Source organism: Brienomyrus brachyistius, chromosome 2 (assembly GCF_023856365.1).
Source record: "Brienomyrus brachyistius isolate T26 chromosome 2, BBRACH_0.4, whole genome shotgun sequence".
NCBI lineage: Eukaryota > Metazoa > Chordata > Actinopteri > Osteoglossiformes > Mormyridae > Brienomyrus > Brienomyrus brachyistius.
This window is the reverse complement of record NC_064534.1, coordinates 4,475,216-4,490,366: the sequence shown is the minus strand read 5'-3', so window position 1 is coordinate 4,490,366 and position 15,151 is coordinate 4,475,216. Positions and strand designations below refer to the sequence as shown.

At 45.6% G+C, this 15,151-nt stretch overlaps 2 protein-coding genes across 4 annotated transcripts; one reads left to right on the top strand and one right to left on the bottom strand.

Annotated features, from left to right (window-relative positions):
- Positions 1-498: 498 nt before the first annotated feature.
- derl3 (derlin 3) lies at positions 499-4,774 on the top strand. Its single transcript, XM_048997907.1, has 7 exons — positions 499-999; positions 1,568-1,633; positions 1,758-1,831; positions 2,058-2,151; positions 3,205-3,400; positions 3,984-4,074; positions 4,629-4,774. The coding sequence occupies exons 1-7, from the start codon at positions 910-912 to the stop codon at positions 4,753-4,755; spliced, it is 738 nt and encodes a 245-aa protein (XP_048853864.1). The 5' UTR covers positions 499-909; the 3' UTR covers positions 4,756-4,774.
- Positions 4,775-5,838: 1,064 nt separating this feature from the next.
- smarcb1a (SWI/SNF related, matrix associated, actin dependent regulator of chromatin, subfamily b, member 1a) lies at positions 5,839-11,607 on the bottom strand. Of its 3 annotated transcripts, none has more exons than XM_048997878.1 (9): positions 11,475-11,607; positions 10,449-10,560; positions 9,964-10,093; positions 9,623-9,760; positions 9,030-9,157; positions 8,716-8,882; positions 7,964-8,154; positions 6,452-6,583; positions 5,839-6,307 (listed from the first exon to the last, which is right to left on the bottom strand). In XM_048997878.1, the coding sequence occupies exons 1-9, from the start codon at positions 11,556-11,558 to the stop codon at positions 6,268-6,270; spliced, it is 1,122 nt and encodes a 373-aa protein (XP_048853835.1). In that variant the 5' UTR covers positions 11,559-11,607; the 3' UTR covers positions 5,839-6,267. The 3 variants fall into 3 exon arrangements, 2 of the variants coding, with proteins under 2 accessions (XP_048853835.1, XP_048853845.1); XM_048997888.1 differs by having other exon boundaries at positions 9,964-10,072; XR_007385972.1 differs by having other exon boundaries at positions 6,290-6,307; positions 6,452-7,317.
- Between the last annotated feature and the right edge of the window lie 3,544 nt (positions 11,608-15,151).

The following is a 15,151-nucleotide window of genomic DNA, read 5'->3' as shown; positions in this document are numbered from 1 at the left end:
GTCCTACTTTATCTGCTGAAAGCGCTTGTTGGCGATCAGTCACACGGAAATACAAGCTGCAGAACAGAAGCATGTACGCAAACACACAGTAGACAACAGATTAAGATGCCCTTAGTGGCTGGGATACGCATACGGGAACAATATACTTGGAGACTTATTCTTTACTTTCCACAAAACTTTAAGCTCAGGATCGATTTTCCTTAGCACCTTGCCTCTCACAAACATACCTAATTTCTCATGCACCATGTGCAAAATTACTTCATACCGTTTGCGCTACAGAAGCCTCATTTTATGCGGATAGTTACTTGCCGTTTAATGTGATTACAGTTACACGGTCATTTTAAGAAACATACCCAGTTTAATTATTTCCCCGGTGCCGACAGACCAATCAAAAAACGATACGTGTAGCAGTAACTAGCCCAGCCTCCGCTCGATCTCAGAATAGCAGCGGGGTGGGTTGGCCGGACTATGCAGTTTGTTTGGTTTACCTTTCCATCCACGTGGAGCCTCCGGACTGACAAACGCAAACTTCATAATCTCCAGTATCTCGTTTTACCATCTGATTGGTCAGATTCTATGTCAATCAGGTACGTTAGTCGTTGACTGGCTTAAAGTTTTAAAACGAACATCTATTTTGAATGCGATCGCTAGATGTTATATCAGTAACAGCTGATTGGCTGTAATACAGAAATATGCCATGCCATTGGTTTTTACATGTGTCATTCATCGTTTTCTCCCGGGTTTGCACTTACTGAACGGCTTCTTACTCGCTGAATTAGACGTGGGCGTTGCTGCTGCTGGAAAGTCAGGGTAACGCTCATCTTGAATTTAAAGGGGATATTGGCAAATACAACCTACTAGAGGTGCTTTAGTGATTTTTAAAACCCCATTCGGAAAGAAAGGACTACTATGGCACAAAGCTTTACGCAGGAGTATCTACTAATTCCAGCCGTCACCAGAGCGTATACGACAGCCTGCGTCTTAACCACTGCAGCCGTGGTAAGTACTTGGAAGGGAGTAGAACTATTCCGTAAAATAACTTTGTTCTATAACTATCCACTTGCACAAGTCATCAGCTGTGCATAACTATTTATTTAATCGCACACTGTACTGATGAGAATAAAGGTATTCTTTTCTTTTTTTTTGTTAATAAAACGCTTATTATTTTTCATAACATCAAACGGCATGACAGCGTGACAAGTGATCGATTTACACTTAATTCTTGCCACATAGCCAAGGGAGCAGATCTGTGTTTGGACGGTGGGTACATGTCACTAGCAGTATTGTGGGAGTGCTGTGTGTGGTTAGGGAGGCTGGTGGTTCGGGACCCATTTGGACCTTACTGGTGTTGAAATCAGTCCTGTGCCCTTGCACGAAACTATATTGCATACCTCAAACATGTATAATTTTACCAATCTAATAAACGTAGTTTTAAACATTATGTGGGTTTTTCCATTATTCCATCTGTACAGAAATTCTCTAATAACCGCAATTATTTAAGCATGGTTTTTAGAATTTTTATTTAAAACGGCTAAATTTATGATGCGTGGTACTAATCCCTTTACAGCAGCTGGAATTCATCACCCCGTTTCAGCTGTATTTCAATCCGGACTTAATTTTTAGAAAATATCAGGTAAGAATTTCCATTCGTTTCAATCCGTTCTATGAGTGAATACAAAATGGAACCGTCTATAAATTAACACTAAATGCGGTGCATATATTAACTTGCAAATATGCGTGTGTATTTCTTCCCAAAGATGTGGCGCCTGATAACCAGCTTCCTCTTCTTTGGACCCCTTGGATTCAGTTTTTTGTTCAACATGGTCTTTCTGTATCCTTTTGTCCGTTTTGAGCCTGTATGGAGATGTCCCCTACCTTTCTGAATTTATTTTTTGCTGACTGATTTTCTTTCTTGGTGTTTTTGTTTGGCATACAGACACCGAATAAAATCTCGTTTTCTTTTTTTAACAGATTCATTAGAGCCAATTTGCATAACTGTTTGTGCCCTCATCTCCACAGCTGTTTGCCAGTGCTGTTTCGCTTCCTTAGCTAGCGAGATTTCGATACTGCCGCATGCTGGAGGAGGGCTCCTTCCGGGGCCGGACGGCAGACTTTGTCTTCATGTTCCTGTTTGGGGGGTTCCTAATGACAGTATCCTTCTCATTCATATCTGGCACCGATGCTACGTCCAACCGCAGGCTCTCCTGGAAGATGACGCAAGAAAACATTTCAGACTTAGAGTTAATGACCCCACCCCCCACGCCCCCACAAACACACACACATTTTTTCAATATATAAAACATAGGTTCTCTCTCCCATAGTGAGCTTGGCTCTCCATAAATCTTGCATAGCGGTCAGGAGCCAGTTAGCATCAGTTGCTGACCCTGTATGTTTGCTAAGCTAATGTTGCTTACATACAAGAACTTAGCCGACCGTCACCGCAAAGAGACACTAGTTACAGTGAGCCGACCGTCACCGCAAAGAGACACTAGTTACAGTGAGCCGACCGTCACCGCAAAGAGACACTAGTTACAGTGAGCCGACCGTCACCGCAAAGAGACACTAGTTACAGTGAGCCGACCGTCACCGCAAAGAGACACTAGTTACAGTGAGCCGACCGTCACCGCAAAGAGACGCTAGTTACAGTGAGCCGACCGTCACCGCAAAGAGACACTAGTTACAGTGCGGTTCCCGCATGCTTCAGTTTTCCACTGCAGAAAGGTCGGCTCAGTAAAGGCGTTGCTCAGTTTGGAGAGCAACAGTGACGTCACGGCCATAGGTGTGCCTGTGTGAATGAATGGTGTCCCTGAACAGGACAAGCGGTTACAGAAAATGGATGGATGGATGGATATAGAATATGCCATGCAGATAGAATATACCTTCAGATAATCCATGCATATTGTGTATCATCGGTATCTCCATGCGTTTCGACCAATCAGATGGTAGTGATGCAAACAGCTCAGTTTAGTCACATGTCCATGGATACAGCTGTCATAATTTACAGTGGCTCGTGCCATAAGTGTGACTGCCACCATGTTCAGAGGAAACCCAGAACGAAACCCTTGGTGAGACACTGCCCCTTCTCCCCCACTGCCAGGCTCCACTCACAAGGGCCTAGATCACATTTTGACCTGGGCCCTAAGGCCCCCTTCACCAACTCTGGGCATTTAATATGTGTTGCTTCCTTTGACGGCTTCTTTGCAGATCTTTGGCCTGTTCTCCAACCTGTTCTTCCTAGGCCAAGCCTTCACCATCATGTTGGTGTACATCTGGAGCCGGCGCAACCCCTACGTCCGCATGAACTTCTTCGGCCTCCTCAACTTCCAGGCTCCCTACCTGCCCTGGGTGCTCATGGGATTTTCCTTGTTGCTTGGCAACTCGATTGTCATTGACCTCCTTGGTACGTTTTAGCTTTAGTGGGAAAAATGACTTTAGTCGTTAGGAGAACAGTGGGGTGGTTTCCTTATCTGATAAGGAACGGCAGAAAACGACTGAGGCAGGAGGTCACGTCTTGCATAGCATGACCTCTGTCAGATGGAGTAGATGTAGTCCAAATGTGGCACTTTTGGTTGAATGGGCAGCCTAGTCAGTGGTGATATGCTTTAACATATTTTTTTTTATTCTTTGTGGATTTAATAATGAATGTAAAGATGTCGCAGGCTGGCAGTTTGAGACCTCGTGCATAGACAGTACTGCATCTTAAGCCTCAGATGTTATCTCCAGCTCTCATTCTGCTTGCACACACCTGTTAGTCCTTGTTGTGGTGTTGAGGGTGTTTCCCATCATCTCTACTGAACATAGTCAGCTGCAACTGAAATCTTTCCTGACCAGTTATGAGGGTATGCTGTGCCGAACACATATGACCAACGTACTTGAGATTAAATTTTATTTGTTGAAATTTGTCAGTTGCTCAAGCTGAGATCCTTGCCTCGTTATGTAAGCCTAATGCATAATCTTTAATGGTGCGTTTCTCATACCAACAGGCATCTGTGTGGGGCATGTGTACTACTTCTTAGAAGATGTATTCCCAAACCAGCCTGGTGGCAGAAAGCTTCTCGTCACTCCTGGTCTCCTGTGAGTAACTGGCAATCTGCCACCTTCCCACCCAAAATCTCCATTGAAGAGTCTGATTACATTTTAAAGTTACCAGTCAAACAGCGACATCCGTATTGAGAGTTGATTTAATTCTGTCTGAACAGTTAACTATAGTTAACTAGCTAACCATTAGTAAATCCATTTGTCTTCCATAACAGGTTATCCAGTACATGCTGACCTTTGATACATATAGGATGGAAAGTATTAAGCAGCTTAGAATAAAAGCATTCAAATAAATATAACGCAAAATGAAGACCAGTGCTGCATGATATCACGTAGCGATAAGTGTGCATGTGCAATAATCACCAGGGCTTTAGATAATGGCTGTAAAAATGAGCTGGGAGTCCAGCTATTCTGTACTATATGGGTATTTACTTACTCAGTTTGATAAGCAGATTAGTACTACGCCTGAAATCATTAATAAGAGCCCATAAGTTAGTAATCACATTTGTCTGCACTGATTTGTGATAATCATGGTCTTTTATGCGGCATGTGCAAGGTCAGACGTAACATCATGTGTTTCTTCTTTACAGAAAGATCATTTTTGATGCTCCTGAGGGGGACCCTGATTATCTCCCTCTCCCAGAGGAGACAGAAAGGGGTCCTGGACCAGAAGAACTCCCTCAGGACCCCCAGGATCCAGCCCCCCCACAGCAGTAGAAATAAGATGGAGAATGGGGGTGGGCGGGTGGGGCATAGGAACTGTGAAAGGTTCTGTTTATGTGAAGGGGACTTTGGACTTAAAGGCACCCAGTTTGGGGGCCAAGGGAGCAGCTGGGAATCAGGTCCTTCACATCACAGTGTGGCTTCCAACCAAGGGCTCTCTACATGGGGCTCGTGGAATCCCCCGCTAACACTTGGGGTTGTGGTTGGTCAGGTCTAGGTTACTTGTCTGGCTTTTGTTAGGTCTAGTTTACACTAGGTCACTGCCAAAGCAAGAGTAAGGGAGGAGCGTAAGAGACCCGACTAGTACCTCCCATCTCTTTGCAAGGTGAGGGAAATCAAAAAGCTCCTTTTAGCTTGTGTGCTCCTGAGCAATATGGACCCAGCTGTCCCTCAGTGAATTAACCCCCGAATCTGATGTACTTAACGTGAAACCGGTATCATTTCTAGCCATGCTGCTGATATAAGCCAAAAAGGTAGTAACAGACCCCTACCGTCCCTGGCTCACTGACAGGGTACCGCTTCTGCAGAAGCCGAGTGAGGCTGACGTACAGACGTGCCAGCTCTGGGTCGGCAAGCTGAAACAACGGTCTACAGCGCCATTATCTAACAGCAGCTGAATACAAAATGGGGAGCGAGGCCAAACGCTTAAGAACGAGACAGAATGACTGCACTGAGCAGCAAACTGAGGCAGTTCCTCATATAAACATAAACTGGGTATGCAGCCATGTACATACGCTGTAAATAAAGTAAGTTTAACAACAAGCATGTCAGGTTTTTGAGCTGGACCACATGAAATCTAGCTTAAGGGAACACCTGCTCTGAACACTAATCTGTTCATACTCCACCAAATTCAGAATTTTTTCCATTCAGCAAATGCTTTTGACCAACACGACATACATTGAGAAAGCAGGGTTAGACAGTCCATGGAGCAACTGGGGTTGAAACCCTTGCTCAACGGCCCGACGGTGGAATCACTCTGCCGACCTTGGGATTTGAACCAGCAACCTTCCAATCGTAGGCCAACTTTGCCCACTGATCACCACATCAAAACGATGGTAACATTAAAATCTAAACGCATTAAATTGATGTAGGACTTTATTTTGTTCTTTACAAAAAAAAAAAAGTAATCATAGCACCTATAACAAACACCATTAAAAAGAGAAACGCTATCGACGTTATAATTTCCACGTGAGGTTTCTGGCTCTACATCGGAAATGGCAGGTTCTGCGGCTGAGCGGAACGCCATTCTGGGATGAGGATCAGAGTGGACTGGGTATGAGTCTGGACCCCAGCATGGCTGGAGGGCGAGTGTCCAAAAGGAGAGGGCGTTTAGGAAGACGGCAGGCCTGTGCGGGGTAATGCTGTGTAGGCTGGAGTGGGGGGAAGGGGTCCCCTTGACCGCCTGGAGGAATGTCACCCACCGAGGCGCTGATTCCCGACAGTCTCTCTCTCACTCCGATGTCTTGGTGAGGGGTCCGAGTGACAGGAGACCCGGTGGCTGCTGACTCACCAAGCCGGAGCAGTGTTGGCGAGTCGTCGCATGCGTCTGAGATGGAAGCGTGCAGATAAATGATCCGACACCAGTTAGGATCCATAACTAAACTATAAAATCCACCCTGCGATGCACGCAGATGTATAGCCGCCCCCCCCCTCCCATTTTTACTTTCTGTGCCCCAAAAGCCGTGCAAACCTGGTGTTCCTGTCCTGGTCCCTTATCTTCTTCTCCATTTCCGCATCAGTCAGGGTCTCCAGCAGGGGGCACCACTGATCAGCATCACCCGTGTTCCGGATGGCAATCTCCACAGTAGGCAGGGGATTCTCACTAAAAAAAGGAAAAGAAAATAGCCACCAACATGGTCAGGACAGTCAGGCAGAGACCAAATTGTCATATGACAACATCAGCCAATCATTGAAGCAGGAGTACGGAGGGAAAAAAAATTCTGCAAACAGGAAATCATCTTTAGTATTTCTGCTAAATAGGAACTAAATTAGGTACTCCTATGCATGTTTTATTTTGTTTATTAGATTATCTTCTCATAACAGCTCAAAAGACAAAAGCATGCCCAGGTTTACGTTTAAGTGCCTGTGTAGAGAATTCAGTCTTTACAGGCCTTCCGTAAGCAGGAATTATCCTGTGTAGTGCAATGCAGAGAGGCCACTGACAAGCAGGCTTAAATTAAAGGCTTTAAATTAAATTAAATTAAAGGGAGAACACAAGAGGAAGCCTTTTGTGAGAGAGCCATCACAGCTGTCCAACTTGGGCAGAGTTCATTGACACTGTGGGGGCAGCCCGTCTGCGGTATGCCACTCTGCCTGGTTTCTCAACCAGGCGTGACCTGAGCTTGGCCAAATTCAACGTTTTACACAGACGCCTGTCGTTTAGACCGGGATCGGCCCTACGGCGTTTCCAAAAAACACAAGAAAAATAAACAGACAAACGGAAAAGTGTGAGGTACTCAGCTTCCCAAGGTCTGAAGATGAGAGAGAACTCGAAACGGGGGTTAAGCTGGGGGAGAGGATCAAGAAATGCACAAGTGTATTGACCTGAAATCAGACCTATTGGAACAGGGAGAAGCACAGTTAGGGTCAAAAAAAAATGGCACGGACAGCACTTACAGAACAAACTCCATCAATAACATCTGCCTTTGTGTGGAACACATGGCTTAAAAACACACAAGCGCACACTGGAATAAAAGACCATTGTACGTCACACGGGTGACAATCAAGCTGAAGCAGCATAAGACACACACCCTATTTAACAGAAATGGAGCTGCGGGATAGATTAAAACACTGGGACTCTTCAGTGACTCTGTAAGGAGATAACTGGGTAGTTAAGGCAGTAAACTGCAGAGGTAAGTGAATCGCCCTTAAACACAGCTGCCAGAGGACAGAATGTTAAATATGATGACTGATGTAACGACACTGCGTCAAGGAAGTGCTGCATGAGGTATCACTTAAGACACCCAAAACCCCTTATAGATTGTTCCCAACTCAGCTGTCTGTGTTGACTACATCTCTGGTTCTGTGTGCATTACAGCTACAGATTGTCCCCTATCTGGCACTGTGTATCGGTGCATGTTTCTTTCCACTGAGACTTCTGCTGCATCGGACATAGGTAGGTTTGGTTTGTGGCTGTTGCCAGTGCGTATGCGTGTGTCTGCGCCCCCTTCTAAGGCCCGCTAGCCCCGCGCTAGCAGCATACCTGAAGGCGTACGTCCTCTGGTGCCAGCTGAGCTGGCCGCGGATGCTGTAGGCAATGGTGGTGACAAATTCGCCCCCCAAGCCCAGCTCCGAGCACAGCTTCAGGGCGAACGTCTCCGGCGAGTTCTCCTTCTCCGACATGTCCCATTCGAACTGGTCCACCAGGGAGATGTTCCCCACATGGATGTTCAGCTGGGAGCGGGAGGCACAGAGAGCAGTCAGAACTGAACATGAGCACCGTCTGGGAAGGCAGGTCTGCTAGGCGATAAGTAGGCCGATAAGGGCTGAGGGTACTTAAGGAAAAGCAGGAAAGTAAACGCCGCAGATCTGAAGGAGTTGGAAGCCTCTTATACCTAGAAAAATAATCAATTACATTTATTTCGTTTAGCAGAGGCCTCTGTCCATAGGAATGTGCAAATGAGGCAAAAAGCAGAACCATAAGGCTGTCAAAGAGCTGGCTGGGAATAAATGTAATTAGGCTGATATTCTAGTGGAGTGTTTCCCAACCCTGTCCACTGTTTTGCTCCCTCCCAGCTCCCAGCCAATCAGGAACACCGAATACTAATAAGGCAACTAATCACATCAGCACAGCATTATCAAGAAAGCGTAGAGTTCAAAGGTAAGCTAGAAGTGAGGACTCTTCTACACTCTCAGCAGAAGGACTGAATTCTGGTGGGTGTCAAGCAGGGACGCAGTTCCGAAGATGCTCAGAGAAGCTTCCGGAAACGTTCCCCTCCCTCTCCGCACGCCCACCTTGATGATAACCCGCTGGTCCGTCTGTTCGTCCAGGATGCTGTCCGTGGGGTAAGACTCTATCTGCTGCCGGATGGCCGAGGCGATAGCGGGCACGAAAGTCAGGGGATTCAGGTCTAGGTCGTCGCAGAGAATCTCAGCAAACATCTCGGGAGTTATGAGCTTCTCTGGGGGGGGGTGATGGTAGAGAGCAAAACAACCTTTTATGCAATGACTAGGGATAGGAGACTGTGAAGGGAGGGGGTGGCACTACTCCCACTCCTCCCAGACAAGGAATCCAATTATCCCACGGGCAAAGTAGGCTAGAGTCATACCATTCATGTTCCAGGTAAACGCGTCCCTAAGTTTCTGTCCATCGATCTCCATGTCAAGCCGGATCGGGACTAGAACCTCGGGCTGCATGGCATTCTCATGAATCACGGCTGGGTCATGGTCATCAAAGCTGCGAACAGTAAATGAGGGATGATGTCACTTCCTCCCTAAGAATCACTTGCCACATAAGCTCCCAAAACAATTCTATGAAGACCATCGACATAACTGCAGTGACAAACACGCACAATGGTTGAATAATACTGGAGTTGTTTTTAGAATAGACTGTAGTACTAAATTTTACCCTGACGTGCCTCCTCAATCCAGCGTACCTTCTCACCACAAAATAGCAGGCTCCTGCTAAACTGCAGCATCATTTACCCAATGCTAACGGACGCACGGGTCCAACAGCTATTAATGCCTCTGCAGAGTTACTAGCTGCATTTGACTGTGTACACAGCTGGAAAAAAAAACTTATCGTGAGACTTATTTGGGAATACAATACTGACACGCTTCCAGGAACCTATGATCTTAACAGTAAGACTTCCATTTTAGCAGTGCAGGAAGAGCCTGAGGGGGATCAGGCCACAGAACTAACCAGAGTGGGAAGGTCCTCTTCTTGTCGCGGCCCATGCGGTTACGGTTGATGGTGGTGGAACAGGGCACGGCATCAAGGTGGTGAGAGCTGTTTGGCAGGGTGGGGACCCACTGGCTGTTCCGCTTCGCCTTCTGCTCCCTGAGACCACAGCAGGGTTTCAAGCATGGCTTTCAGATGAATTGGGAATGGACCGAATTTTATGACAGTTTAACACGAGTGCAAAACATAACAAAACCATGGTTTACGGAGTGTGGGAAAATGTGAAATTTTATTTTAAGGGCTCATGGGCACCTGGAGAACAATCTACAATCCCTTTGCAGAATCTTATCACTTGTCATCACCTGAGGTACGCAGGGGGCTCCGTGCTGATGGAAACGGCTTTGTACTTCTCATCGTTCCCTTCCAAGATTTCCTCAACTTCAGATGCCTTCAGCAGAGTCACACTGGTGGCTAAAGTTGTGTAACCATGATCTAACACAAAGAGAACACTGAAGACACTGCTTCCAAAATAAAAGTCCAACCTTTAAATGGCCCTCTGAAGGAAGCAGGGCAGCAGCTTTCTGCTGCGTACCCTATTTGGTAGTGATGGAAAAAACGGCACTCCGTGAACCATTTGCTATATTTTTTACCCCACTAGATGGTGCTCTCTGTTCAAAAAAGGACACAGTGTGCCTCAAAGCAGATTAAGACCACCATCTAGTGGGGTAAAAAAAAAATACAGCAAATGGATTATGAGGCACCTTTTTTCCATCAGTAAAGGTATGTACAGAGGAGAATAGGAGGGCCAGCAGAAATCACACGACCCTGACGAAGCCTGAACACTCACCGTGAGACGAAGCTACTATCTTCTTCCGCTCTTCCACCGACGCTAATCTTCTCCAGAGCGATGGATACCTCTTATACAGAGAGCCCCTGAACATGCGCAAATAATTTCCTACCTGAAAGCAAAAGTCTGTGACTAGAACTGAAATTTAATGTGGCAAATACATTTCACAATATAATGCACTGCATACTGTAGTGTTAATAGTGTGATACAGGTTACAATGGCAATAGCATACCTTTCTTATAAATGTTTTGGCAGTTGGGGGTTGAAACAAATGTAAATGAAAATTACGCTAACCTGTTGGTTTTATAACAGGTTAAAATGTTTATAATCAACGAGCGATGCTAATGTGTTTAACAGGTAAGCGGTTAAGGGGCAATGTTGAACCCACATCCAAGATAACGAAGATGTTGTAGGGGGCTTGTTTCTCACAAAAAAGCAGATAGCCTGGATCACTTCAGTCACCTATTCATACAGCTGCGTGGACGTACATGATAAACAGCAAAATGTATGAGGTGACCGACGTGATAAGTAAGAAAATCACAGCGCAGCAGCTTTATATTTTTGATTTAAGATCGGCGATTCCGGATACAACGTCGCTTCTTAGGAATAACCCCATTTTACTATCGCCTTTAATAAGCTCTCATAACGAATATCATTTGTTGAGGATTCAACATTTCGGGCTCGTTTGCGGGGATGAGAAAACGGCGATCTTTAAAATGCATTTGCGTGGACTGGATTTTATTGTTAAATTTGAAACCCAAAACAAGTAAGAGTTAAATGTGGGGCGTCGACAAAGCATATGATTTACAAAATATAACAGCATGTGATGGGTTCCAGCGGCTGGCGAACACGTACGGCGAGATGATGAGAGCATCCATTCACTCAACATGAACATGAAACAATGAATCAATTAAGCTGAATGGCTAGCGGGAGTTATAAGCAGAAATATTTCACAAACCGTAAAAATATATATATATAACCACAAACGGTGTTCGGGCAATAATATTTTCATTCCAACATACAGACCTCCGAGCCAATCATATAAAAATCCCCATCATCTTCTAGCTGAAATTTCACCGGTTTTTGTCCAAATGTTTTACTTAACGCCATTTTGGCTGGAAACACAAAGCGGGGCGGCGCGCATGCGCAAACATAAAGCCGGAAGTGTAATTGCGGTGGCGTTAAAGGGCGTCAAGCAGCGCATGCTGTGGGAACGCGCTGCGCTGAGTTTGGGTTTGTTGCTTTGGGGACTGTTTGGGAATTGGAAATTATCGGTATCAAATTTTCCGTACTGTTTGGTTATAGTTGAATAGGAAACAAATTTAAACATCCGTTTCTTTCTAATCCTTACGAGTATTTATATGCCATAATGCTTTATTCTTTGTGACTAGGGGGGTTTCTAGCTATTGAAAAGATCAGGGGCTAAGTCAAATTTGCGTGGGACTTGACTTTTTTTTTTTGAAGGAAGATAGGGCTAATAGGTATAGGGCTAAAATACTTGGGGTTATAGCCGCGAGTAATTGGACCTAACACAGGGTTGCAAACTGTCATGCTACTGATTCTCACTCTGACTCTTTCACACTCAGGCCAATATGATGTAATTGTGATAGATGGGTTTACCAGAGAAGAGAGTTAATCCAAGACCTCAATAACTCATGACGTACCTCAATTCTGTAGGTGACGTCAACAGACATCCCATCTCAGATATTGATTTCATGGAGGCAGATGAGGGGCATTTGGGAAGGTGGGGTGCCACCTGGGCTGGGGCAGGATAATAGGAGAGTAAAATTTGCTCACTGCGACCAAAGAGTTATAAAATTTGGGGTGTGGTTGCGGCAGTAAAATTTCTTTCCAGCTAATTTTATCACCACTGAATAGCAGAACGACAGATTTCCGGGACACTGAGCATCATTTGCGGGTATCAGGAAGCCGCCAGAAATTTGCAGGAGACTCCTGGAACTTCTGGGAGTGGTGGGACATCTGTGGGACGTCAATGCTGTAGCAGATTCATGTTCGGCTAGTGATTTATGATCCTTGAATATATAGCAAACTATCATTATTTCACTCAACATTCTTGCAGCTATACGACGGAATGACATCATCATCATATCATCAAAATGTACATTCCTTTGGATGAAAGTGTCTGGTAAATAAATAAAAATATAAATTTACTAAACCTCCAGAAAGGCCTGAATGTCTCTAAGTCACATGACACCAGATGGGTTTAGTGCTCTGATTATTCTGTGATGGCTTCGCTGGGGTCAACCCAGGCAGTGCTTGATGGTTCATGTCAAATCCCATTAGGCATGGGTCCCAGAGCTGCCATCTTCTGAGAAATCAATTTGTTTGGATGTCCCTTTGTAGAAGGTCACTGAGAAAAATGCATATACACTCACTGACCACTTTATTAGGTACACCTTACTAGTACCGGGTTTGACCCCCTTCAGAACTGCCTTAATTCTTCATGGCATAGATTCAACAAGGTGCTCGAAACATTCCTCAGAGACTTTGGTCCATGTTGACATGATGGCATCACAGAGCTGCTGCAGATCTGTCAGCTGCACCTTCATGATGCGACTCTCCCGTTCCACCACATCCCACAGGTGCTCTATTGGACTGAGGGACTGGATCTGGTGACTGTGGAGGCCATCTGAGTGCAGTGATCTCATGGTCGTGTTCAAGAAACCAGTCCGAGGTGGTATGAGCTGTGTGACATGGTGTCTTATCCTGCTGGAAGTAGCCTTTAGTAGCTGGGTGCACTGTGGTCATGAAGGGATGGACATGGTCAGCAGCAATACTCAGGTACGCTGTGGCATTTAAACGATGCTCAATTGGTACTAAAGGGCCCAACGTGAGCCAAGAAAATATCCTCCACACAATTACAGCACCAGCAGCCTGAATTATGGATGGATGGATCCATGGTTTCTTCTTGTTTATGCCGAATACTGACCTTATCATCTGACTGTTGCCTTAGAAATTGAGTCTTATCTGACATGTTTCCAGTCTTCCTTTGTCCATGTTGGTGAGCCCGTGCTCACTGTAGCCTCAGTTTCCTGTCCTTAGCTGGCAGGAGTGGCAAGTGGTCTTCTCTTGCTGTAGCTCATCGGCTTCACGGTTTGACGTGTTGTGCATTCAGAGATTCTCTTTTGTGTACCTTGGTTTTTGCCGAGTCATTATTTGAGTTATTGTTTCATTTTTACTAGATTGAACCAGTCTGGCCATTCATTTCTGACCTCTGCTATGACGAAGGCATTTTCACCTAGAGACCCGCTGCTCACTGGATGATTTATTCTTTTTCAGCCCATTCTCTGTAAACCTTAGTGATGGTTGTACAGGAAAATCCCAGTAGATCAGCAGTTTCTGAAATACTCAAACCAGCCCATCTGGCACTAATAACCATCCCACATTCAAAGTCACTTAAATCACCTTTCTCTCCCATCCTGGTGTTTGACGTGAACATTAACTGAAGCTCCTGACCTGTATCTGCATGATCTTATATACTGTACTGCTGACATATGATTGGCTGATTAGATATTTGCTTGAACAAGAAGTTGAACAGGTGTAATTTTATTAGGTGAGAACTTGATACATCAAATGGCAGACAAAAATATGGGTGGTGGTGATCCCCCTGGACCCTGACAGAAGGATTATACCAATAAAGTCTCAGGGAGGATTCCCCCAGCACACAACAACAACAACAACAAATTTATTTTTGTATAGCGCAGTGTCACAACATTACATCGTCTCAAAGCGCTTTACAGCATCTGCACCCAAAGCCCCCACTCAGTAAGCCAAAGGCGACAGTGGCAAGGAAAAACTCCCAAGAAGGAAGAAACCTTGGGAGGGACCAGACTCAAAGGGGGAGCCCATCCTCCAGGGGCCGGCAGGGAGAGTCAAATAGGAGAGATGGTTAAGTGCCAAGTCACACTGTCCAAGTCATGAGATTTGAGAAATAACTGGAGAGGAGGGAGGTGATGACAAGCCAGTGCCGAGTCTTCTTCCAATCGCCAGGCAACTAGAGGTAAGGCAGCGGGTCAGACATGGAAGATGACACTGGCAGAACGACGAGCTGGATGCAGGGACGTCACTGGTAGTGGCGACGTCACATGTAGTAGGGTGTGCTGGACATCTTGATCAATTGAGGTCTCCAGGCAGCAGACCCCAGGAGGAGTAGGGGAAATAAAATGTACAATTAGTCAAAGTAGGGAGACTATAGGCAGTGCTAACAGTTAGGTGAGTGCAATATGAAGTCCAATGTACAAGCTCCGGCAGATATGGCTATGGCAGCATCAGTAGGAGGGAGAGGCAAGTGGGAATGCAGGCATGGGGAGTCCCTGAAATGTCAGCACTCCAGTTCCACAAGGGATTGTGAAGCCAGAGTGACAGCACTGACAGTCCAGTTTATCCAAAGCCAATGGCACCGATCCCCACCCAGCTCTACACCTCACACTATAGGGCTGACTGGGAGTGAGGAGTTAGCTAGAGCTAGAACTAGTGTCCCTATAAGCTAAACTAAACAGGTGTGTTTTTAGTCTAGACTTGAATATTGAGAGTGAGCCTGAAACCCGCACATCTGGTGGAAGACCATTCCACAGCTGAGGAGCTCTGTAGGAGAAAGCTCTGCAGCCTGCCGTAGCTCTTTCTACCCTAGGCACTAACAGATATCCCATGGCTTGAGAGCGAAGCAAGCGTGGAGGGTTGTA

Bases quoted from the DNA above. Each gene is read 5' to 3' on its own strand.
- smarcb1a (XM_048997878.1), bottom strand. From the start codon at position 11,558: ATGGCGTTAAGTAAAACATTTGGACAAAAACCGGTGAAATTTCAGCTA. The intron at 9,761-9,963 runs GTGATGACAAGT...CTGTGGTCTCAG, and splicing joins GAGCCCCCTGCGTACCTCAG to GGAGCAGAAGGCGAAGCGGA. The intron at 9,158-9,622 runs GTTAGTTCTGTG...TACTGTTCGCAG, and splicing joins AAGAGGACCTTCCCACTCTG to CTTTGATGACCATGACCCAG.
- derl3 (XM_048997907.1), top strand. From the start codon at position 910: ATGGCACAAAGCTTTACGCAGGAGTATCTACTAATTCCAGCCGTCACC. The intron at 1,634-1,757 runs GTAAGAATTTCC...TTCTTCCCAAAG, and splicing joins TAATTTTTAGAAAATATCAG to ATGTGGCGCCTGATAACCAG. The intron at 1,832-2,057 runs GTATCCTTTTGT...TTAGCTAGCGAG, and splicing joins TTGTTCAACATGGTCTTTCT to ATTTCGATACTGCCGCATGC.